Consider the following 26,443-nt stretch of genomic DNA (forward strand, 5'->3'; position numbering starts at 1 on the left):
GCTGCTCAGTGCTTCCTGGCTTTTGTCTCCTGTCCTCATCACCTGTTTCTCGCTGTGATTCCACTTTATGAACTCTGTATGGGTCAAACTCTTCCTCCAGCTTAGAGTCCATGCACTTGCTTTCTCACACCTGCCACTTCTGTCTCTAAGCCTTCACAGATCTAGCCCTGTGACTGCGTTCAGATCTCCATGCCTGTTTCTCCTTCTTAGAGACCATTCCTTAAGTACTCAATGATCTATTTCACACCCCCTCAACAACAGCACATCTCACACACACCCACACACCCCCCCACACACTCACTGTGGTGTCTTCCTCATACAAATTATTATTCTCTGAAGTTAACTTGTTTATTTGTGTGTTTGTGCTTTCCCTAGTGGCTTTGCCTTCACCCTGAGACAAGGGACTCTGACGCTATTGTTCACTCTCCTGTCTCCAGTGCCCAGATCAGTACCGGGAAAAAAACAGGTCCTATGTGAAGTGTAGGAAGCCTCTAATACAATCCTGACTTCACAGCACCACGTTGTCTCTTTAACCATCAAAATCAGGTTCCTAATTGAGCTCCTGTCCCTGCTCTAAAGCGGTAGAACTCACAATTGATACGTTTAGACTTATATTGAAGAATAAGGAGAGGGTTTAGGGAAAAGAAGATCTACAGTACCATATTAGCTTATAAATGTCTGCAAAAAAATGTGGATCTAATTAAAGCAATAACATGTTGCGTGCTTAGAGCATACTGATTTCATTCAGGCTCTTGTCATGCAGTCACACAGGCATTCTAAGTGCTGACATACATAAGTTACACAAAATGCTGCCAAACTTTTTCAAGAGGTGAGAGTGTGTGCAAATGTGAGCAATTCCAGCATGAGTGGGATTGTGGACTGGAAAATTGTCTGAAAGCAGAGATGAAGGAAAACGAAGAGTGCACCCTCATTGCACTACCAGCTACTGGCTCCAGCAGGAAGGGGAGGAGAGATGGGCAGGGGCAGAAAGAAAGGCAGGCCTTCCAGTTGTTGGCTTCCTTTATGAATTAGGTGATGGTGTCTCTCATCTGTGCAGGCATGAAGCCACCTGATAATTACATTTGATGCATCCACCATGTTCTCTGTAGAGCTCAATATCCGTATTTTTCTGGTCCCCCTCCCCCTTTTAAGTGTCAGATGAAGCAGATCCATTTTGGAAAAGAGGGCATTTTGATTGACAGGTAGGAAGTTAGAATTACTTGGGGACTGTGACTTTAGCTCAGCAGACCAAAATTCATGACCTAGCTGGATGTCCCACATCAAATGTAGTGCACTGAATAAAAGGAAGCACAATCACATGTGACAGGTCTTAGTAATTACAGGTTCTAAGCGGTGAGTTTCTATTTATGTGTCTGTGCTTTATAGGATTGCCCTCCCTTCTCCTTCTGTAATATGCATCAAGTTTCCTAAAATTTAATTTCTTCTTCTTCTCACATAATAAATTCTATTGTTTTATCATCAAGGATAGTACAAATATATAACGGGTCTTCAAAAAGTTAGTGGAAATGTGTATTATGAAAGAAGGGCCATGACTTTCAAAAAATTGAATTAAGATAAAGTTGCCTTTAAATTCCATTATTCTGTAAACTTTTTGAAGTACCTTCATATAGAAATATTGTTTTGTACATCCACATCTGGGCCTGTTTTCAGCTATCAAAAGGACAATCTCTCCAGTACATGAAGAAACAGATATAATGATAAGTATAGGACATAGATGTTCACACAAATATCAACTCTATAATATTCTGGTTTTCGATTTAAGTTTCCAAACCATAAACTCCAACTGGAAATTGGAAATAATTATTGATTCACGGGGTTCTGTAAAAGAGCTTTAAGGATTGAGTGTGGCTATAAGTCTAAGAAATAACATCATTGCTGTCACTGTTGTCATTTGTTGTACCAAGTTGTATTTTACATTCCTTATCACCAATATCTTTCTGGGAAGAGTACAATATCCAGGAAGCACAGTTCATATTAAACACTGAAGCAAAGGGGTGGACATTATAACAGAGTGAATTAAGCCACAGCTTGGGACGCCTGCATCCCATAGTAGAGTGCTGGTGTAAGTCTCAGCAACTTCTGATCCAGCTTCATGCTGATGTGCCTAGGAAAAGGCAGATTATAGCTCATTCCTCCAATTCACATGCAAGACCAGGATGGAGTGTCCGACCCCTGGCTTTAGCCTGCCCAGTGTTGGATGTTGCTGTCACTCATTGTCACTTTGCTTTTCAAATAAATGAATCAAGAGGAAAGGAAAGAAGATGTGTAAACAAATATTTTAATAAAGGTGTGACAAGGAAAGGTTTAATTGAGCAACAGAGTAAAAATGGAAAATTTTATCAGGCATTGTAAAAAACGGAGTCACATGATATAAGAGAGATCTGCCCTTAAAAATCAAATAATTCATTTTTTAAAATGCTCATCTTGGGTCCCAGCATGATAGCATAGTGGTTAAAGTCTCGCCTTGTACACGCCGGGATCCGATATGGGCGCTGATTCTAATCCCGGTGGCCCTGCTTCCCATCCAGCTCCCTGCTTGTGGCCTCGGAAAGCAGTCAAGGACAGCCCAAAGCCTTGAGACCCTGCACCCGCGTGGGAGACCCGGAAGAGCTCCTGGCTCCTGGCTTCAGATTGGCTCAGCTCCAGCAATTGAGGCCGCTTGGGGAGTGAACCATCGGACGGAAGATCTTCCTCTCTGTCTCTCCAATAAAAATAAATAAATCTTCAAACAAATTTCTCATTTCTCCCACAAATGTTGTTTAAGATCTGCATTTTTCATTTGGGCAGTTGTGTGTTTGCCTACTTCTCTCCACTCCTTGCATAATCTTTGATGAGCAAACTAAAGCTCTAACCTTACTTATGATCAACAGCTTACCACAGATCCTCCCTAAGTAGTTCCTGAGACAGAATGAATTTGTATGTGAGTGTACATTATGTCGTGTAGCCATCTCATAGAGTGGGCGTGGGAGATAATAAATGATCAGCCCAAATGCATTCATGGATCTGTCTTGCATTACTCTAAGGAAATACCTCATGCAGACAGCTTATTCAGATAAGACGTTTGTTTAGTCCACTGGTCTGGGGATTCAAGAACACAGCACCTGCATCAGGTCAGCTCGGATAAGAGCCTTGTTGGCTGTGTCTTACAAGGGCAGAAATACATGTATGACAGAGAAAGATCACATAGATAAAACAAAGGCAGAGACAACTGAGGAGAGAAAGGGCTGTCAAGGATCTGAAAATTTCCCACCTTCACCTTCTAAAGGCTCTGAACACAGCACACAGGAGACCAAGCTTGCAAAATGTGATTCCTTGGGGGGGCTGAACGGACAAATCACAGTAATTTTAAAACTAATCATTACTGTGGGCAACTGATGCTGGACCCATTAAAGGGTCGGATTGTTAAGGTTGTTCCTGATAAAGTTAAACAGTAAATTGAAATGTGTTCCTTAGCTGTTCACCAGCAAACAGTTTGGTACTATGACTCAAAGCTCCTAGACTTGATTTTTGAAAGCTATCGATTTACAGGCTACTCTGAAACATCATGTCCTAGGTCCAGTTCTGTAGGACAGATACTAGTTCTCTTTCACCAAAAGAAAAAAATTAAAACAATTATTTATTACTGATAGAGAAAATGGATACATCTTCCACCCTCTAGTTCATTTCTCAAAATGCCAGAAAAGCCAGGGCTGGAATATGCTGAGACCAGGAGCCTTGAACTCAATATGGGTTTCCCACATGGATGACATGAACTCTGGGGCTTAACCCATCATCCACTGTCTCCTAGACATATTATAAGAGAGCTACATCAGAAATCAAATAGCTGTTACTGGAAACTGATTCACTGATATGAAATGTGGGAGTTCCGCAGGGTAGCTCAAGCTGCAGCGCCACAGCCACCTCAAGAACTAGAAAGTTTTGATCCAAATAAAACTTTAACACAAGCAGATTTAGTGGTAATTTAGGCATAGGAAACCAACACATTTCCCTGGGCAGCAAAGCCAAGGGTATTTGAAAACTAAGGAAGCTATAGAAGTGAATCTGGATGGGCTGTGATGGCATGAACTCTGGTGGCGGTAGAAACAATGTTTCAGTTCAGCTCCACTGTTCATTAGCTTTGTCACATTTGTGGATGACCTAATCCTTCTAAAGGGAGAATTTTTTTTGGTGAGTCATAGATACACAAGGTAAATAATGTTACCTCGATAGAACTTCTGAGAAGCTGTGCTAAAAAAAAATAAACCCTATAGGGAGCATTTTACCCAATTGCCACCTATTGTATACAAAAAATTATTGCCGACTCTTTTTGATCATATACACTACTTCCAGAAATCTGAATGACAGACACCTTCCAAGTGCCTTTGGAATTGAAGTAGGAAGCTTGGGTCTGGGTGGTGTGACACCTTCTTTTTTTAAAAAATGTCAACAAGTCTAATTTTAATATGTCCTGCACTATGTTAAAAGAACAGAAGGATGTAGGCAGTCTTTTGTTATTTATGCAGCATGCTAAAAATTATGTGCTAGACAGTAATTAAAAATACTTGTCCTGTAAATTTCAGTTAATCACATATTGGACTATTTAATATACCATAACTATTCACATTTTTGTAAAAACACAACGGAGATTCAGTAAAAGGACAGAAGCACGTGGTTGATTTATACTATTATGATTTTTCCTCAACTTAAGTCAGCCTTTATATAAAGCTTGACATAAGTTGACCTTCCTTTCATGACCTGAAAAACGAAGTCACATCTTATTGATCACTGGCATTGCTGTGGTCAGAACACATTGTGTAACCTCAGTTCAATAGGGATCAGAAGAGCTCTAGAGTGTGTATACATGCCCACTCCTTTTTGGCTTGCTTTGCGATTTTAAAGAAAATTGGCCCAAAGCACTGGTTAAAAGCAAATTATAACATAGCACAAGAGAAATGCCCAAACACAGTACAACAACAACAAAAACAACAACAACAAAATGGCTTAAACTTCTTACTGCTTGACTGCATGTACCTAGGTATAAGCTCACAACCAACCAATACACACTTAGCACTAAGCTTGTGTAATGTGTGGCTGTTGTACTGGTTCCTAGTATCTGTGTATGTATATATACATACTTCATAATTCAGACTGAACTTAGATTAATACAGCCACACTTAGAATGGTCAATTGGTTAGGCACAATGGAGAGACATTCTGTACACATTATTACTACTTTAAGGAGCTTCTGATCTAATGAAAATACTACAAGTAGCAAATTTAATTTGTACAAATATCTGTTATGCTCCATACTGCCCATAAAATGAGAAAGGTCACTGATTGATCATAGGAAGTTCCAACCTTGGAATCCGTCTCCACAGTTGACTTCAATGGATCAGAGTTAGCATGTACAAAAAATCTATGTTTTGTTCATGAATTAGGAATCCTTGGGAGTTAAAAATTTTGGTGCTGGGTGAGTTCAATAGAATCTCATGAGTTAATTGCTATGATTGTGGCTGGCATTGCGGCACAGAGGGTTAGGCTGCTTCCTATAATACAGGAAACCCATATGATCAGTGATTCAAGTTCCAGCTACTCCTGTTCTTATCCAAATCCCTGCTACTGTCTGTGCCTAAAAAAGAAGCAAATGATTGCCCAAGTTTTTGAGCCCCTGCAACCATGTAGGATATATGAATTGAGATTGAGGTTCCTGGCCTTTTAAGCCCAGTCTTACCCTTTGAAGACATCTGGAGAATGAACCAGCAGATAGATTTCTCCCTCCTTCTTCTTCTTCTTCTTCTTCTTCTCTTCTTCTTCTTCTCTCTGTAATTCTTTCAAATAAACAAATATCTCAAATTAATTTTTATGATAGCAATAGTATTTAGGGAAGCTTGAACTATGTCTATAGACGTGGCCCTTGGATTTGACTGAATATTGAACATAAGGAGCACTCCCTCAGGGATTGTTCAGGGAAGCATGCAAGGCCTGGACAGAGCTGTGATCACGGGGTACACATACATCACCATCTGACGACACAACCTGTGATGTTGGGCATGGTAAAGGATATCCTGCAGAACCAGCAGAAGAAGCAAGACATAATGGGAAGCCTAGAAACAACATGGGGATTTTAAGGACAATACTGATATGATACTAATGGCATATCTGTTGGATTTATGTCCAGAGGAAGCAAAAACATTTTGTGTTTGCTGCTTGGGGATTCTTTGTAACTGAGATAAGGATTTGACTGTAAAGCACTGATGTGAAGGATATCCTAGAAAATGCTGGTCATGGGGGCAGGAGACTTGGTTATGAAAGTACAGTAAGGAGAGTAAAAGACCCAAGAGTATGTGTTAACGAGAAAGTCACCACGGGAAAGTCCTGGACTCAAGCCCTTTGGAGATTCTATAGAGCAGTGATCAATGTACTTGTGTTAACTATGTGACAAGTAGGGCAGCTGGGGACCATTGTTGCCAGCAGAGGGCCTGCTCCAAGTACATTAATTTCCCAACCCTTCAAGGTAGCCCTGAACATGAAATGAGACAAAAGGCTTATCTGGTTTGAGAGTGTGATTGCTAAGGGCTTGTGGGCAGGGCATCAATATCTCACACACTTCTCTGGATATAGGCCTGTATCCCTGTGTTTCCTCTCCACCTCTGGCAACTGAGATGCAGCACAGTCATTTCTGGCTACTTCACAAGGAAGAACATTTTAAAGATAGCTTTATCATTTTCACCTGCTTCTTTACTGAAAAAAAGATGGAAAAGTGGTCTGTAAGTTTAAATGTTATAGAAATCACATTATCTAGTTAATTTCAAGCCTACACTTCTCAGTGTGCACCAAAGGGTTTGAAATAACCATATTGGACCTGTAGGTAGACAAAAGGTCCTTTTTCTCCATCCTGATCTTGGGAACAGAGAGATGCCATGACCATTTACATTTCCCCAAGAGATGCTGGATTCCCTACCCCATGGGAATTCCCTATCCTAAGCCATAGAGGTATGGAATCTTTTGAAATAAAAATTTCAGTCTTGATGAGAATCAAGCTCACTCCTGGTAAGGATACACATTCAGCTTGTTAAGGTTGGCATTATAAATAGAATGATCTTATCTTGTTTGATGGCCTTTAATACTATAATGTCTCCGGAATAATTCCTTAGGTTGGGCCTGAACTCCAGACTCATACATCCAGGTACTAATTACAGATTTTCTGGATATTTAAGAAGCGTTTCAGACTCAGAATGTCTAAAGCACAGCATCACCTGCCAGCCTACCCCTTTAAATGTCTTTATACCTATGAATATAGCCCATTTTTTCTAGCAGCTCATAGAAAGAGCGTCATAGATAGAACATTGTCTCCTCTTTTTCTTAGACCCCTTGTTGGCCATGGGGATTACACAAAAGATAACATGGCAGCAAATCCCATCATCTCTAACTTCACAATAAATAATTAGAATCTGGTTCCCCTGGTCCAAAAAACTGTCATCGGTTGCCAAGGTTATTGTGCCAGCCACGTGATTCTAAATCTTTTCCCTTCATTCTACTCATAGCAGAGCTGCCAGCAGACCCTTAGGAAATGATGGCCTAACCACATCCCTTGCCTTCTATAACCTGCAAATGATTTCCTTTCTCGCTTATGTGGTTTGTTCAGACTCTCTCTCATTTCCTCTTATCTTTTCTCCTACTACTCTTCTTTGGTCATGATGCTTCAACCAGAGCTAACTGGATCTGGCCTACCAACCCCTAGGAGCTTTTACCTTCTGCTCTTTGATTGGTATGTTCTTCCTCACTGTCCTTGAGTTCTGACCCAGATTTCAGATCTTCCTTGAATTGCCTTGATGGCACATCTCACCTGGCATATATCCTGCCAAGCCTCATTCTCCTTCCTGGTTTATACCACCCTTGGCACTTAGCACAAGCTGATGTATTTCAGTTTTTTAAAAAGATTTATTTTTTTTTATTGGAAAGGCAGATATACAGAGAGGAGGAGAGACAGAGAAGAAGATCTTCCATCCAATGGTTCACTCCCGAAGTGAGTGCAATGGCTGGAGCTGAGCCAATCTGAAGCCAGGAGCCAGGAGCTCTTCTAAGTCTCCCACGAGGGTGCAGGGTCCCAAGGCTTTAGGCCTTCCTCTACTGCTTTCCCAGGCCACAAGCAAGGAGCTGGATGGGAAGCAGGGTTGCCGGGATTAGAATCAGCACCCACATGGGATCCCGGCGTGTGCAAGGCAAGGACCGTAACCACTACGCTATTGCACCAGGCCCGATGTATTTCATTTTGTATTTGTTTTCCTTGCCTGATGCTTGCCCTTTCCTTTTGTAATGTTAATGCACAGTTCTTCTGCTACTCTGTTCCTAGTCGGGCGTTGGGAGGACTGCCAGTCTCCAAATCCATGCTCTGTACATAGTAGTCAAAGAAATGAATTAGTGAATGAATAAATCACTTTAGTGAAATGAGACAAAAAAAAGCCCTTTTACTTATAGGCATAATTGCTAGGATAAATCAGTATAGTAACTAATGAAGCAGATAAGAATTTGCCTGGAAGAGACTCAGCCTGCCTGTAGACTATTTGGATGGAATATCCCTGACCCCTGCCACGTTTAGCACATTGTTTTTCACAGCCCATTTAGAAAACTCACAGCTGACAGTGTTCCCGGGAGTAGTAAAAACAGTTGAGGTCACAGCTTGCTGGGCAAATAGAAGAAGAAGAGAATTTTATGATGTTGGAGAAGGGCCTTTTTCTTTCTTGGACCCATCTCCTTGGGCCCTTTCGTGCTACGATATATGGAAGGTTTGCCCAGAAACACTATGGGCTTAAGACAGGTTCCAGCTCTCAGCACACACAGCTCACATGCTTTGTTTCCTGCTGAATTCACGTCATATCCTCCATCACTCTACTGTGATGTCTTTCAGTTCTGTAATGAAACTGATAACCTTATACCGAAGCAGCCAATGTGAGTCTGGAGTGGACAGTTCTCCTGGAATCTTGCTCCCCAGCCATGGCTGATGATCTCTTTGCAAATGGAAGCCTTCTCAACTTGCATGGTGCTAGCAGTGTGGAGTCCTGCTGCCTGCAAGAAAGCCCTAACAGATGCAAACACTAAAATGATCTGCATCCTGTCCTTCCAGACCTCACTACTTTTGTTATCTCCTCCTCTTTCTACAGGACAGTAGTTTATATTTTCTATCTCTGCTATGATTCTTCAGAGATATAGCTGGAATTTCTTCTTCCCCTACAATGGGTGAATGAATGGAATAAGCAACACAGTGAGAAAGCATCATGATCAGTAATGAAGTGTTTTAAAAAGATCAACAAATTAATTGCATTTAGACCTGCACAGTTCAAAACATTCAGAGGAGGTGGGTCATGTTTTTCAATGATAAAGCTGTAGACACCTGAACTGTTCAAACACTGTGGAAGTTGACACTTTACTAATATGATCAGTTCCTGTAACATAAATCTGCTTGGGGACAGTTGAGATAGGACTGGAGACACCAGGACTACAGAACTCCTAATTTGTTAAATTCTTCCTACTCTCCCCCTCCTCACTTGCCTACTTATTGGGCAAGAGAGGTCAGAAGCCATATGCCTCTGGCTAGTTTACTTAATTTTTAAATTGATTAACTTGACAGGCAGAGTGACAGGTGGAAGGGAAAATGAGAGAGCTCTACTATGACCTAATTCACCCCTCAAATGCCCACAGCAGACAGTGCTGGGACAGGCTAAAGGCAAGAGTCAGGAAATTCCACCAGAGTGGCAGGGCCCAAAGTAGTTGAAACATCAGCTGCTGCCTCCCAAGAATCAAAGGGCTGGTAAATTAAGTCACCCCTTGCGATGCCAGCATCTCGTATCTCATATCAGCACTGACACGAGAGCTCATGTTCTTGGCCTCTGGGCATGTGGAAGAGACCCAGGTGGAATTCCTGGCCTCTGACTTCAGCCTGGCAAAACTATTTGGGGAATGAACCAAAAAATGAAAGATTCTATCTATCTCTCTATCTACCTACCTTCTATCTATCTCTGTGTTGATTCTTCCCTTCAAGGCAATAAATTGTCAAAATGAAACAAAAAGTAGAGCCAAGTATCAATTCCAGACGCTCTGCCCCAGGATGCAGGTGGCCTCAGCTCTAACCTTTGTCCATTGTGCCATAACACTTGCCTCTCAGTTATTTTTTTTCAAGATTTATTTTATTTTTATGGAAAGTCAGATATACAGAGAGGAGAAGAGACAAAGATTTTCTGTTCCATGATTTAATCCCCAAGTGGTTGCAACAGCTGGAGTTGAATCCATCTGAAGCCAGGAGCTTCTACCAGGTCTCTCATGCGGGTGCAAGGTCCCAAGGCTTTGGACCATCCTTGACTGCTTACCCTGGCCACAAACAGGGAGCTGGATGGGAAGCAGGGCCGCCAGGATTAGAACTGGAGCTCATATGGGATCCTGGAGCATGCAAGGTGAGGACTTTAGCTGCTAGGCTACCGTGCAGGGCCCTCAGTTATTTTTCAAAACTGTAAAGATTCAGGAATCAAAAGGCTGCAAGACACTATCCATGCTTTAAAAAAAAAAAGGTAAATCTATTTATACAAGATCTTGGCATTTTCCCTGTTTGTCTTAAATTCAATTGAATAAGGCTCAAGTTAGAGGTTCTAATGCTATCACAATCACAGTTTCCTGAGCAACAGAAGCAATTACTCCAATAGCCCTCTTTTGCTTAAAATGTTGGTAATAATTTCTGCTCATAATCTGTTCGTCACATGAGGTCTTAGAGTATAGTTACCATGTCAGTATTATGTCAGATAGCAATCACTGCTGTATTTACCTCATATTTCTTGTCTGCACTTTAGTGAACGCATTTTGCTGTAAACATTTAGTATAGGGAAGTGTTGTATTAAAGAGTAACGTAGAGAGAAACGCTCTTTCACTCCTGCTGAGGCACCTGTTGCTGCGGGGTGCTAACAGTGGCTGAAAGCCCTCCCTTCCATGCCCAGTCACTTTCCTTCCCGTCTCCACGTCACCTGACAAGGGAAACACATTGAGCAGAGGGAAAAAGAATTCTGTGCAATATCTTCCCCTCAGTTTGAGGAAATTCCAATACCATTTGCATAAAAATATTTTTATGAGAGGTATGTATGGAAAACAGGGAGATGACCATATGTTGTGAGTAAATGTTATTCTTATGGAAAAATAAAAATGCAGTCAACACAAAGGGGCCTCTATCCAAGACCAGATGCCAACTAAGTGTGACTTGACTTTACATGGGCTTCCACGCTTGTACATAGAAATGCTGCTACAGGAGCAGTTGTTCCTTAAGTCCACAAGTTAGTTCTAATTATCTTCTGTCTGTGCTGGACAGCACTTGGGTCAAATGTGAGCAGAGAAAGAGCACCTTTGAGAGGCAGTGCTGTCCCTGGGAAAGTGACAGTGCATTAAAGGGGGACAAGGTGGCCAGGAGCAGAGTTTAGGGCCCTTAGGACACTGTCCTGTCTCTGTTTTCTTATTGTTCATGTGTCTGATATGCACTGGGGAGAGCTGCTGCCAACACCAGATCTTTTGGAGGAAACTTCAGTGCCTCTGGTTAGAAGTGGTTTCCCTAAGACAATGGTGACAACTACAAAAGGTAGGGCTGTGTGAGAAGGTGGCTTAAAAGTATCAGGTGACAGTTCCCTAGGATCCCCTTGGGGTGGAAGGCAGCCCAATCATTCTGGCATAGCTGTGGTCCCCTACTGCTTGTGTCAACTGGAAAATCATCCATTCATTCTCTTTCTTCCCAAATACATATTTTTCCTCCCTTTGGATGATCAAAGGGAAGTATAATCTAATGTTCAAACAAAAGTCACCAGGAAAATTTTCTGCTGTAGAAACAGGCCAGACATTGATGTCACATTTCCTATTACTCAACATGGCCTGGAAATGGCAGCCAGCACTCTGATGTTCTGGGGTTAAAAAATGGTGGTATTATGGTGGTCGCTGCTGTTTAACCTGTTAATTTAAGGCGACAAATCATACAAGTGTGTTACTTCACAGTGGCTTTCAAATATATGTGAATATACATACAAACACGTTCAACTTATAATGCAAAGTTGTATAGCCAGGCAACCAAAACAAATGCCTCTTGCTGGAATCACTGCTTATTAATGTTGTTTATTTGAAGACCCTCTACAAAGCTTTTACAAAATATTTTCTTGATGATAAAAATTAAAAGCTACTAACAGCTGCATTTTTCATGTTCTAAAAGAGAGTAAAAAAATATTCAGTATTAGAATATATCAGGGTACTATCCACATCTATTAGTGCTTTGGATATATTTCAGTGCCATGGATGTAATAGCAGTTAGCATATAGCACTTTGTCAAGTGTCATTTCAGAACTTAAATATTAATCTTACATATGGACTATTTGAAATATGAACTACATGTATCCCATTCTCCCACTAGAAATGTAAGGATTATCACAACCACTTTAAATTCTAGATTAGCTGTCTTAGCTATGTTATGCTTGGCATTTTGAATGTTTAGGATTTCTGCTCCTCTCCCCATCTGTATTGTTTCTGCTAGATGATATTTTGTCTGAAGTTAGTGATATGGAGGTATAGGATTTAAGTCCAGGTTGATGAAAAAGAGCTGATGTGAAAATACAGTCTAATCTTTAAACTGTCATTGAACTTGATTCCAGGTCTGTGTTACAGGAGCTTGAGTTGTTTGTGTCTGTGTGTACATCATACAAAATGCTGAGGAAAATATAAAATGTGTTGTTAGACAGAGATGATTTGGATCAAGTTGGTGCTGATTTCCTGGTGACCTTGTGTGTGTTCCGCAAAACTGCATCTTTCATTCGCTGATAACAATGACCCTATCACAAAATGAATCTGTTCTGCAGGAAGAAAGGCCAGTGTCTTGGGAATGTGTTTACCTCCAAGGAGGAGACAGAACACAGTGACATTTCAGAGAGGGCTTTTATCAAGAGCATCTCCCATTAGCACTAATGAGAGCTGCGTGTTTAATCCACTGCTCTTTCGAGCTCAGGGCATATTTCAGTCTTGATGGCAGCGCTTTGAATTTTTTTCCCCTCTTAAATGATACTCTTCAGTAATTATACTGAATTTTTAACTGTAGCTATGGCTTTATGCAAATTCCAGCTACCATCTGTATGAACTCCAATGAACTGAAGCATTTCATTTCGTGAACTCCCCAGGCACCTGATGTTCTCCGCAGAGATGCTATATTTCACCCACACAGAGAAACAGAATCCTCAGAAGGAAACCCCTAATGGTCCCTCACCTCCACTTCAACTGGACACTGCTGGATTCCCTGGTAATCAGGAAGTGGCATCATTCTGTTGTTCGGGGTGGTGACAGCTTTCCTTCTCCTTGGAATGCCAGACCCCGCTTGAGCCTAATCTAGCACAATCCAATTGAATGTAATGTGACAGAAGCACTATCCAAAATAAAATGCTAAAGAAAATGATATGTAATGCTGTGTAAGCATAGCATTTTTTTCTATTGTCAAAGAAAAAAGATGAAAGTTGTAGATAAGTGCTTTAATAACTAACCTATGTGATGAGTGAAACAATGTCTCACCTAACCCGCACAGCATCCCTGGGGAGGCACCATTACCTCTACCTCACACAGGGAGACTGGCTCAGAGGCTGTGCAGCTTTAGCAACAGGAGGAAGGGTATAGCTACATTTTTAATGAGTGAAATCGACACATATTAAGAAGACAAGACTGCTTGGCAGTCTCCACAACTGTGCAAATAGGTGGGTAGATAGAAGGATACAGATGAGAAGAGCATGGTTGTCCGTAGATTTTGAGTTCTCTAAATAACATGTCTCCACTCCACATATCCTGAAGTCTCCAAATATCTTAGGTCCCAGGTAACTTGAAGGGAAAATCAAAGGTTAGGATATTATTGCTGCTCTCTGATTCATTCTTGGAAAAAACAATATCTTAATGACAACTAACACGCATTTATTAATCACTGCTAATTTATACACTTCATTGCGTATGTTTGTAAAATAAACAATTTTGTATTTGTTTATTTTAATTGAAACAAAGTCAGAGAATTAGAAAGAACTTCCATCCACCTATCTGCCCTCTAAATATCTGCAAGAGCTGGGACTGTGCCAGGCCAAAGCCAAGAGCCAGAAGCCAGGAACTCAATCCAAGTCTCACACATGGATGGCAGTGATACAAGTATTAGAGTACTTGCTGCATCCCAGGATTCACATTAATAGAAAGCTGGTATCAGCAATCCAGATGGAACTTGACCCAAGTACTTCATATTGAATGTGGACATCCCAAGCTGTATTTTAAACACTGTATGAAAAAAAACTCTCATCTTATTTTTAATTACTTCAACATCTCTCTTTTTATTTATTTATTTTATTTGTTGTTTGTTTATTTGAAGGGCAAAGCAACAGGAAGAAATGGCAAAAGTGAAGTAAGTGCACACAAGAGAGATATTTTGCCCTCTGATTCACTCTGCAAAATGCCCAAAGCAGCGAGGGATGGCAGGCCAAAGTCAGGAGCTGGGGACTTCACCAGGTCTCCCTTGTGGGTGGCAGGATCTCAAGTAACGAGTATCACCTCCTGCCTCTTGGGATGCATATTAGTAGAAAGTTGGGTAAGACACAGAGGAGCTGGAACTCAAATCAGCTACAGAGACTGCAGACATTGCAAGCAACAGCTTAACCTATTGCCCAACAATGCTTGCACAGCATCTTCCCTTTTTAATGGAATGGAAGTGTAACGCTTAGAAACTCTTAAATAGTTCCCAGAATCCTGGAACATGCAGTACCAAGATTGAAGCCCTATTCTGGGCCCAGAACCCAAATTCCTATCCTTTATACCTGTTGTCTCTAAGCAGAAATATGGTGAATTCTATCTGAGTTGGTGTTTTTTTGGCATATGGTGAACTCCAGAATAACTGAAGCTAAATGAATATGATGGACGTTGGTAGGGCTTTGCTTAAGAAAGTTTCACATCTTGGTCCAATCACCATTTGTCAACTATGTGATCTTGTGTGACTTAGCCCTAAATCCCATGAAGCTTATCTTATAATATAAAATACGAACCTGAAGTAGATCAAAGATTTCATTACCACAGTCAATGTAAAAAACCAGTTCTGGGGATTAAAACCTTAAAATTAAGAAATTTAACTGAAAATAACCTGTAGGCAAATCACCAAACAAGTAATCAATTGATGTCAATAAATATGAAGTTTCAGTGAGAATAAGATTCACTAATTAAAGTATATGTCATTCTTCACCCATGAAATCGGCAGATTTTGCTTTCAGTGATAATACCCAAGGGTTTAGGAAAGCAAGGGCATCCATTCACGGCTGATGGGTAGTCTTTTCAGAGAACAATTTTACAAAAATATCTAAAACGTTTCCACAATATCAATGCTATGTTAGCATGAAAGTTCATTACAGCCCAATTTGTGAGTTTCAGAGACAATAACCCCATAGTCCCATCACCCAGAAATTGACACGTTAATATTTTGGTGTTAAACATTCTGAAATTTGCTCACATAGTTGAAGTTATCGATGGGATCTACTGTATAAACCATTTTAACTGGCCTTTTGCTTTAGTGAGTAGCTGGCCCTCCACATACGTGGATTCCATATGCATGGATTCAAACAATCATGAACTGGAAATACATGAAAAAATAATCTGCATCTATAATGAACACATATAGACATTTTGTATCACCATTCCCTAAATAATAGCATGTACACTGTAACAATTGTTTGCATGGAATTTGCATTTTATTCTGCATTATATCCTTGCATTATAAATAATCCCTATTACTTAGAAACCAGATTAATTAAAGACTACAGAAGGCTTTGCATAGTTTATTTGCAAATACTACTGTAACTCTTACAGGATTTGTGCATCTGGAATTTAGCATCCTCAGGGATTCTGGACTCTATCCTTTGGTGATACCAAAGGATATGCATGATGAATAATTGTATGATGATTTTAAAAATGTTTTTAACAATATAATTATTTACTTGAAATATATTTACTCACTTGAAAGTTAGAGAATGTGGGACAGGCAGAGAGATGTTCCTTCCGCTGGTGCATTCCCCAGGTGGCCTCAACTACCTGGGCTGATCCAGACCAAATTCAGGAGTCCAAAACGCCACTCAGGTCTTCCATAAGGGTGACATAGACCCACATAGCACTCTGCCAAATGAAGTGAAATCTACCTGCAAGAAAGCAATCTGTATCTCTATGTTTATAGCAGCACAATCCACAATAACCAAGATATAGAAGCAACCCAGATGCCTGTTGAAAGAGGAATGGATAAAGAAACGTTGGTGCACCTACTATTCAGCCATCAAAAAAGAATGAAATTCTATCATTTGCAACCAAGCGGTTCCAACTGTAAATCATCATGCTCAGTAAAATAAGCCACTCTCAAAATGACAAATACCATATGTTCTGTCTGATATAAGGCAATCTTCAGGCAAAATACAAAATAAATAGATATATAGGTAAACAAGTGCATACATAATATAGTCTCATAAGCATACTGTACATGAGCGACTAGAATAACAGGAAATGAAGAAGCACTGTAATATGCATCTCTACTCCCAAATCAAAAAGGATCCCCAGTGAAACTGTTAAACATACCTTGACAATTTGATGCTAGATTTTCTTCTATTACCTATATTTGAAAAGTCACAAAACATGTAAATAGCAGAATATTGGAATTATGAATGCAGTAAAGGACTGTATTGTAGTAACACAAAGGAAAATCGGGGGGAGGGGAATAAAGGAAGTCCCATATCTACAAAATTGTATAATAGGAAATAATAGGAAGAATTTAAAAGTCATACACAAAAAAACAAATAGAGCAGCTGGATCTGAATCAGTGTTAATATAAGATGATGTCACTGCAAACAAGAGCTTACCATGCTGTGCCATAGCACTGCTCCCAATTTAAAAAATATTTTTTAAATATTTATTTTTAAGATAGTAAATTTTAAAGTTAAGTTATGACTTAAAAGGCTTAATAATCATTGTAAGTATACACCTGGCTAGTACGAAGCAGATTCATGGATTTTGCTGGAGCTCTACGGGCTGGCTTTCCCACTAAGCTACGATGCTGGTCCCCAGGGTTTCAGTTTTGCTGGAAGAAAAGCATTCTGGTGATGATTGACAGTGATTACTGCACAACTGCGTGAATCTGCAAAGCACTATACAGCTGTACACTTAAAATGACTCTTAATCCTACCAACATGTACTCTGGGAGGTAGCAGGTGATGGCTCAAGTACTTGGCTTCCTCCTAAGCACATTAGAGAAATATATGGAGGATCTCTCTCTCTCTCTCTCTCTCTCTCTCTCTTTCTCTCTGTTTTTTTCTTTTGGTAAAATAAAAATAAAAATGGTAATTCAAGATGTATCTTATTTATTTGAAAGGAGAGTTACAGAAGGAGAAGAGACAAAGAAGGAGAGAAAACGTTTGTCCACTGGTTCATTTCCTGAATGGCTACAATGTATGGGGCTAGACCCGACTTAAGCTAGGACCCAGGAGCCAGCAGCTTATTTCTGGTCTCCCAGGTGAATGCAGGGGCCCAAGCACTGTACCAGGTATGTTAGAAGGCAGTTGAAAGAGTGTTAAGGCTTCAGTTGGATCCCTTCCCAAACGATGTTGAAGTCTCAGCACTCAAAATCTGTGAATGTGACCTTATCTGGAAATAAAATTAAGTCTCTGCACATGATCAAATTAAGATGGGATCATTGAAGTAAGTTCTCATCAAGTACAGAGTGTGGCTTCAAAAAATCAGGAATTTAGGGGCTGGGGCAGTGGCAAGCTAATCCTCCATCTGTGGCCCTGGCATCCCATATAAGCACCAGTTTGTTGTCCCAGCCACTCCACTTTTGATCCTGCTTTTAACCTGGGAAAACAGCAGAACATGGGTCAAGTCCTTAGAGCTCTGCATTCATGGTGGGAGGGAGGGAGGGAGGACCTGGAAGAAGCTCCTGGCTCCTGGCTTTGGATCAGCTCAGCCCAGCTTTTGCAGCCATTTTGGATTGAACTGGCAGATGGTAGATTTCTCTCTTTCTCTCTGTTTCTCTCTCTCCTCTCCATAACCATGTCTTTCAAAACAAGTTAATAAATCTTTTTTAAAAAACCATAATCAGGGATTTAGACAGAAGTGGACACACACATAGGAAGAAAGTCATATGAAGATGAAGGGTGAGATAGCATTGGTGCACCTCACAGCCAAGGATATCAAAGCTTGCCAGCAAGCCACCTAAAGTGACAGGAGAGAGGGACAAAGTGTATTTCTTCAAGGTCTTCATAAAAACCAAAAGTGATACTTTGATTTTGGGTTACTAGCTTGCAGAACTGGAGATAACAGGCTTCGTGTGCGCATGCCACCAGTTTGCAGAACTTCGTTCAAACCACCTGAGAAGCCAATACCGATGGGTAAATGGGTACCTCTTCACGGAGAACTGAGGAATCACTGATGATGAACGAATGGAGATTGTTAGTTTGAAAGTGAGTTTGTGTATCAAGGATATCAGAAAGCTATCCTATGGAAAGAATGAGACTGTGAAAAGATGTGGAGATATGAGAAAGGAAACAGCAGCAGTTCACACTGTACTGACCAAAAGCTGTACTTGGCAGCGGGGGGAGAAGCAATGATCTGTTCATAATAAGGTTGAAATCCCTCTAACCTGCTCTATAGAAAACTTCACCTTATAGCTGCATCTATTCTGAGCCTTAAAATGAGCACAAATATGGAGACAGTGGCAGAAGATGTTCAGGGTGACCACAGAGGAATGGTCTCTAGAGCTGTGAAGCCAGCCAGTTGTTCTAGCACTCCCCTCCCACAAGTACACAAACACTAAATGAACAAGAAAAAGATTGGAGCAAATGTAAGAAAACAAAGTAAGAAGACAAATGATACTTTTCAGACAAAGAAAAAAAAGGCATGTGCACAAAATAGGAAAAGAAAAACACGTGAGCTGGCATTTCAAGGGTGAGCTGAAAGAAATTATCAAACGTGTAAGAGCTATTTATAAACAATGTAAGCCTGAATTAAAAAAAAATAGGAAAGGAGTAGGAAAAGCGTGACTTGCAAAGAAGGATGACAGAACTCAACACAGAATTTTAACTTTAAAAAAGCAGGTCAGAATTAAAATTCAACCTTAAAGGAGGTGACACTATTCAAACACCAGAGTTAGAATATAAACAGTAGATGGGAAGGAAGAGAGTAGCTTAAATTTAAAAAAAATGGAGATGAAAAGGACTCAAGAAAAACTAGTAGAAGATATAGGAAGATGTTAGAACAGATATAAATAAGAATTCTCAAAGAAAATTAAGGCAATGAGTTATAACAAAATACCGCACACAGTGACTTAAGACACCTTTTTGTATTGAAACATGAGTCTTTATAATGAAGAGTTAGACTGCACTCCCGAATCAATGTCAGGATACATTCTAATAAAACTAGAAATCTTTTAAAAAGAAACAAAATATTCTTTGGGCATCCAAGCAAAAAGGTCAATTAACTTACAGGACAAGTATCGGATTTTGATCAGACTTTGATGTGGAAACATTTGATGCTAGCAAACAGTAAAAGCACAGACTTAAAAAATTCCAGTAAATGAACTGCAGGTCTTGCCTTGTGCAAAATACGCAGATATTTTGCATCTACCCATGAAAAGACAGCCCAGGATTTTCTAGTCTTACTATTTCTCCATCGTCCCTCACTCTTAGGAGCTGAGAATTTCTGCATTTCCTGTGTTCTGTCATTTCACAGACAGCGGAAACTGTGAAACTTCAGAATCTGCAGAAGCAGAAGCACCTTATCCCAACCCAGGGTGCCACTGATAACCACATACTTGTCTATAAGCAATGACTTGGGAATGTTGTCCCTTTGTGCTTTGCTTGAGCCATCTGGATAGGCAAAAAGCTTCAGACAAGCAATACAACAGACATTGACGAAGCACTGAGCAAGCATTCTACCTGGAAAATAAAGGAGAGTGATGAACTCAGACTATCACCATTTTCCGGCCCTGATTGCAATACTGCCAGTGGATGATAACATCAAAGCAGACAACTAATGATACTGTGCTTCCTGGTGAGCATGCACAGCATCAACTGCCCAAAATGATCAAACTCAAATCTGATCAACATTCTAGCACTAACTACCATTTTCAGAAAACACAAAGGACAAATACAGTTGTTGTGGCCATTTGGGAAGTGAAACAGCAGATGGAAGGTCTGTGTGTGTGTGTGTGTGTGTGTGTGTGCTGCATGTGTTGTGTGAGTGTATGTGTGACAGCTTTGGCCCCCTGGTGGTTGCTGTTATCTGGTGGTAAATGAGCAGAAGGGAACTCTCTTTGCTCTCATTCTTCCCTCATCTTCCTCTCCTAAACAACATGAACACATATATCAAATAGTAATGATTTGTGGACCTTGTTTAAATTTCATTTTAAAGAAACTTTAAAAATTATATCTGATTGAAAATTTAAAATGAGTATTTTAAAATATTTTAAAATTATTGTCACTATAAGTGTGATAATAGCTTTTAAGCTATTTTCTACAGTTATCAATACAAATGAAATAATGTTATATCTAAGATTTGCTTCAAAATAATGTTCAGGGCCCGGCGGCATGGCCTAGTGGCTAAAGTCCTCGCCTTGAACGCCGCGATCCCACATGGGCACCGGTTCTAATCCCGGCAGCTCCACTTCCCATCCAGCTCCCTGCTTGTGGCCTGGGAAAGCAGTAGAGAACGGCCCAAAGCCTTGGGACACTGCACCCGTGTGGGAGACCTGGAAGAGGTTCCAGGTTCCCGGCTTCAGATTGGCGCAGCACCGGCCACTGCGGCTCACCTGGGGAGTGAATCAACGGACGGAAGATCTTCCTCTCTGTCTCTCCTCCTCTCTGTATATCTGACTTTGTAATAAAAAAAAAATGAATCTTAAGAAAAATAATGTTCAGCTGGCAATAAGTGCAGATAGAAATGAAAAAAATTGGCAATACATTGGCAACTATTTAATCTCAGTGAAGAATACGGTGGATTCAGTTCTATACTTTTTTCTCACTTTACAGGTTGAGAGTGTGCAGCAATAAGAATTTTTCTTTTTAAAGATAAATAAAGTTTATAAGTATATATCGTTTAGTATTTGAGATTTATGTGGGGGTTTAGAGGAAATCTACTTCATAAATCCTGTTGGGGGCATAGAGGAACTCACAAGATAAAATGTATGTGGTTCTAAGACGTAGCGCATTCTGAAAGACCAATAAATAAAAGAGCAGAACCTTTCTTCACCTGAGTGTCCAACACCTACCTGTACCTCATGCATCATCATAGTGCAACTCGGTGGCATGCCTTTCAGGAGAATCAGAGCTACTGTGACTCCCGCAAGAGAACATTGCTGAATAATAGTACTGCTACACTGCTCACCTTAGGCTGTAAGTGGGAAGCCACCAAGGTCAATACCTATGTGCTGGCTTGAAGATGGGGGCTTGCAGAAAAACAGTCCTGGAGTTTGAACTGCAAACTATCATTCATTTCTGTTTTCCATATTTTCTTTCCAGATATTTCCACACAATATACTTAGGTATTCGAAGCCGGCAGAGTGGGGAGAATGACAGATGGAGGTTTTACTGGAAAATGGTGTATGAGTATGCTGATGTGAGTATGCTGCATTTGCTAGCCACCTTTCTGGAAAGTGCTCCACAGCTGGTCCTGCAGCTCTGCATTATCGTACAGACTCATAGCTTACAGGCCCTCCAAGGTAAGGGCTTGCAATTTGGTTTCTGAATTTGGGGAAAGATTGGCTACTTTTTCACAATCCAAGGAACTGTCCCAATACCGTTTGTTGACCCAGGCCTGTTATATGTCTGCTGTTGCACTCATGATTTGTGAATAATGTATGGTTTTTTCTTCACCATCACTAGCCATTGATAACAAATAGTAAGATCATTCTTTTTTGCCTCCCCATTGCCTTCTTCGCAAGAAAACAAAATGTGATGATTTCATACTTGGTCAATACAGCGATAAAAAACAGTGAAGGCTTTCTTATATGATAATTTCCAAATGCTACAGAGAGCAAAATCACATACATATGCTTTGTCTTTCTTTAGTATAGAAATAAGATTTGGATAATACTTTGTGTTCTGTTGTCTTCTTTGATAACCTCATCCATAAGATCCTTCCTTTATTGCTGCCCTGTTGTTTCCTGAGGACCTGCTTTTTACCTCCTTTCTAGAATAAGGTAACAAGACCAAGCATGGGTAGAAAGAGTGGGAAATGGATGGAAGGATGATGCCTATGAGGTCATTCTCTGAATAAAGCATTTCCTGTTCACTTGCCATCCCTTCACTATATAGATGCTGTTAGGCAGTTAGTGTCTGGCATTGCATTCCTTTTGCTAAATCTCAGCAGAGCCCTCGGTTACCTCTGAGTATGTATACACACAGCTGTTGTATTCTAAGCCAGGTTTCAGCTTGAGCATTAATCTAGTTGCTCTGAGAAGTCTCTACATCAGCATGGCCTGAGTGTTTTTCTCTGGATGAAGAAGTGCACAGGTGCATATCAGAGGAAAAGAAAGACCACTGGTACATGCTCAGCCATCAACCCATTTATTCACAGATCCCTGCCCTGCCTTCACACTGGAAGTGGTTTGTTCTAAGCAGCTTGAAAGAAGGGTGAAACAGACCATAGGATGTGATTCTCAGGTGCTGAAACACAAATTGAAAGAATCATAAAGTGATTTCTATGCATAGAAAGGAAAAATGCAGGGCAGGTCGGGGGGTGCCTACAAATCAGTTGTGGGTGGCTGCTCACTGTCCTGTAAGCCTTAAAAGGCCACAACCTCTGCAGCAGAGGGTCCAACTCTGCTTATCCCATTGCCTTTAAGACTTGAGTAAACCTCACACTCTTCCTAGGCCAGGCTTCCCAAAGATAACAATACATGTGAAACTGAATGATCCGCAGACCTCACGGCAACATTTTCAGTCCTTGAGTTGGTGGTACCTGGCATGAACTGGAAGAAACAGCCAGTGAACAAGCAGACAAGTGAATTTGAAAGCAACATAGAACTAAATATTTATCCATGAACCCATTACTCATCTCCAGAATAATTTGGCAACTTCTGAGTACATTTGAACTATCTGTAACTAGATAAGGAAAACCCAAGGACAGATGAAGCAGGTTGCAAAAAGTTTCCTGCAACCTAAGGTCACTCAGTGTCTATTTTTTAAGAAGTACTTAGAAAATTAGAGGAAAAACTTCATCAAATGATGGAGCACAGAGGAGGGAAGATAAGAGGTGGTCTAAGAAACTAAAATCATCTTTTAGTATGAGAAATGTATGTAAAATGTTAACAGAAAAGAAACAGAAAAGTTAGAGGAGTCTTCAGTGTGTATCCGTTTTAACATAGGATTCAGTCTGTATTTCTTGGAGTTTTAGCTTTTCCCTAACCCTTGGCATCTCGAGCTCATCTGCTACACTGGACACACTCCAAGCAGATGAGGTGGGTTTTCTGTGCCAGAGTTTGTTCCAGTCAAGGTGAGCCTGGCTGTCAAGCTTCAATATGCTGCAGGGGAACCGTGTTCTGTGTCATTCCCACAAAGGGCTAAAGGCAGATGGATCCCAGATCACCAGGGTCAATGCAAGCAAGCCCTGGAACATCAGATGAGAAATAGCCCTCTCACCAGATCTCACTGGTGCTTTCTCTTTTGCTGAGGTTATGTGGATAACAGGTTGTGTTACCAGATCAAAAGCGTGAAAACACAGCAGACAACAACCCATAAATGCTTCAGCCCTGAGAGAGAAACTCCACCAATACCATGTGATTCCCTGGACACTTTTCAAGAAACTTGTCTTTAGAGCAGAGACACCAAGCCGTCTCACTTGAGAGAGGAACCCAGCTGGTAAATCATGAGAGCTCAGAGTCAAGCTTTTCCCTTTAGGTAAAGAAAAAGAAAGGTGGTAAAAAGAATCAGATTGAACAGTTTGAATATCTTTAGTATTAAAACAAACAAAACTCTTGAGGTGGAAATGTAAATACAAAACTCTCAGTGACCAAGAAACAGTTTAATTATCTACAAGTAACTCAGAATTCAAATTCCTAAAGGAGTCTCAGGTAGCAAGTGAAGAAGGGTCCCAAGTCTACAAGTCATTCTGTAAATGACCCTCTGAAAATATAGTTCGCTGATAGAATGAAAAGTGTTTTTTTTTTAAAAATCTATCACTTTCTGAAGGACACTCTATTGGAACAATAAAATCAGACAAGAAATATGACATCTTAACACAGATGCTAAAGATTGTGTTCTCCTAGTGGATGCTGTGGGCCCAGAGACAGAGCTGTGAAAATCCATTCTTGTCTGTCCTGGCTCACTAAGCCTTTCAGGCAGAAGTTCTGAGATGTTCTGGCACACTACAAATTTAGGGCAGAATCAGTAGAAGCTGATTGCTTCTTTGTTTCAACTAGCTGAAGCAGGACGATGTGGCTCCTGTTCTAAGACAGAAAATCAGGGCACAGCTGAGTCCAAGCATGACCAACCATTCTTACCAATTCATGTAGTCACCTGAGGCATGTCAGAAGATACTAGCTTCTCTTCATGAATCTGGAGTTCCAGATGTTTCTGCATCATAAGAAAGGATTGGAAGATTATACTGCACACATCACTAAGACAGCACTGCATAGTATACCAGGAAGAAGTATGAGGGAGAGAGGAAGAGGGATGGAGGGAAGGAGAAAGCCTCTGCTCATTGAGCATAGATGGACAACAAAGTTCTCAACCTCCTTCACTTTCATTTTAGAGCAAAGTCTCAGACTCACCCATGTCACCCCATCTCTATAGTACTGCCCTAGCAAACCACCTCCATGCCATTCAGATCCTTGAAACTACTGCTTCTCTTCCTCTCCTCTTATTCCATTCTTCTTGTAGTAGTCACAGTCTCTAGACTCTGATTGTTCCCTGCCTGTAGTTAATGCTGTCCATGTTTCTTCTGACACTCACTGAGTATTGAAGCAAGATTCCCAAGCTGGCTGCAAAGACCTTTATAGCAGCACACATTACTCACTGATCATGACTTTACACCCATACTGTTCCTCTCTGTTCTGGGAACAATACTACTTCCTTCCCACCTCAGAGCCTTTGCACATGCTGTTAAAGCTTCTCTACAACACCCCCCTCATCTTTTCCTTAGTCTCGCTGATTCCTTCTCCTCTTCTAGAATTCAGCTTAATTTCCTTAGGGTGGCCTCTCCTGGGTTTCCACTCAGCTTTTTGTTCTCTTGCTGATTATTTTCTCATAGCACACTGAATGTTAGCCAGTGAATGTAAGCAACTTTCTTACCATGGCTAAGCTTCAATTCACCCATGTGTTCTGGGGATAATGCTAGTGTGCAATTCACAGGACTGTCAAGAGTATTGATACAATAAACACAAACTGTTTGACAAAGTCTCTTCACATACAGCTCTGTAGACTGCCGATACCAGCAATCTTAACTAAAAATGGAGATTCTGATTGAGTTGAAATGGGCACTGATTTTCAAAGCAGGAAAAGAGCAGGTGAAAATTTTGATGGCATGTTGAAAACAGGCAGAATATTCCAAATATGAAATCATGAAACCTGAATTAATGTAATGTGCTTGTACTACAAAGGAGGTATGAAAAATATTGGCCTTTAATAACACAGGAAGAAACCCTAGGCCTGACTGTATTTTACTGGGAAAATCCAATGAAACAAAGGCAGACAATACCAAGAGAGAAACATAGTTTAGGGAAAAAATATTTTAGACATTCTAGGTCTGAAATGGTGGAGGACAACCAAGTTAAAAAGTCTTGGGATAAAGCAAAGAAAACAAGACTTCATACATGGGGAACATAGGATGTCTTACTCTCTCCAAAGCAAACCAAAGTAAAAGTCTGGTTGGACAATCTTGATGCTGTAAAATGGCCAGCAAGGCAAGGGGATCTGTGAAGTTGCTTTAGTTTTGATTGTCATTATCTAAATTCAGTCAGTTTTCTACAACTGTGGGTTCTTCATCCAGGGTTTCCACCAATCTAGATAAATATCTTTTTTTAAAAAAATTGTGTCTGAGGGGTTAGAATTGCGGCACACAGGATTAAGCTGCTACCTGCAATGTCAGAATCCCATATGGATGTCTATCCAAGTCCTGGCTGCTATGCTTCTAATCCAGCTCCTTGCCAATGTACCTGGAGAAGCAGCTAAATATGACCCATATGCGTGGGTGCCTGCACCCAAATGGAAGACCTAGAGTTTCAGACTCTTGACATTGGCCAGGGCCAGCCTCATCCATTGGGCCTATTTGAGGAATGAACCATTGATGAAAGCTCTTTCTCTCTTTAAGTAAACTGTGCCTGCACTTACACAGATTTTGTTGCCTTATCATTATTTCCTAAATCATACAATGTAAGAACTATTTATGTGGCATTTTCATTC

The 26,443-nt window shown here is 40.6% G+C and overlaps 1 protein-coding gene across 1 annotated transcript in view; it reads left to right on the top strand.

Annotated features, from left to right (window-relative positions):
- The window catches only part of XKR4 (XK related 4), a 384,360-nt gene that overhangs the window by 217,514 nt on the left and 140,403 nt on the right, over positions 1-26,443 (top strand). Inside the window, exon 2 of the mRNA XM_004580591.2 lies at positions 21,563-21,762. Coding sequence (XP_004580648.2) covers positions 21,563-21,762 — 200 coding nt within the window. The remainder of the gene's footprint in view (positions 1-21,562; positions 21,763-26,443) is intronic.

This window comes from Ochotona princeps, chromosome 9, assembly GCF_030435755.1.
Source record: "Ochotona princeps isolate mOchPri1 chromosome 9, mOchPri1.hap1, whole genome shotgun sequence".
Lineage (NCBI taxonomy): Eukaryota > Metazoa > Chordata > Mammalia > Lagomorpha > Ochotonidae > Ochotona > Ochotona princeps.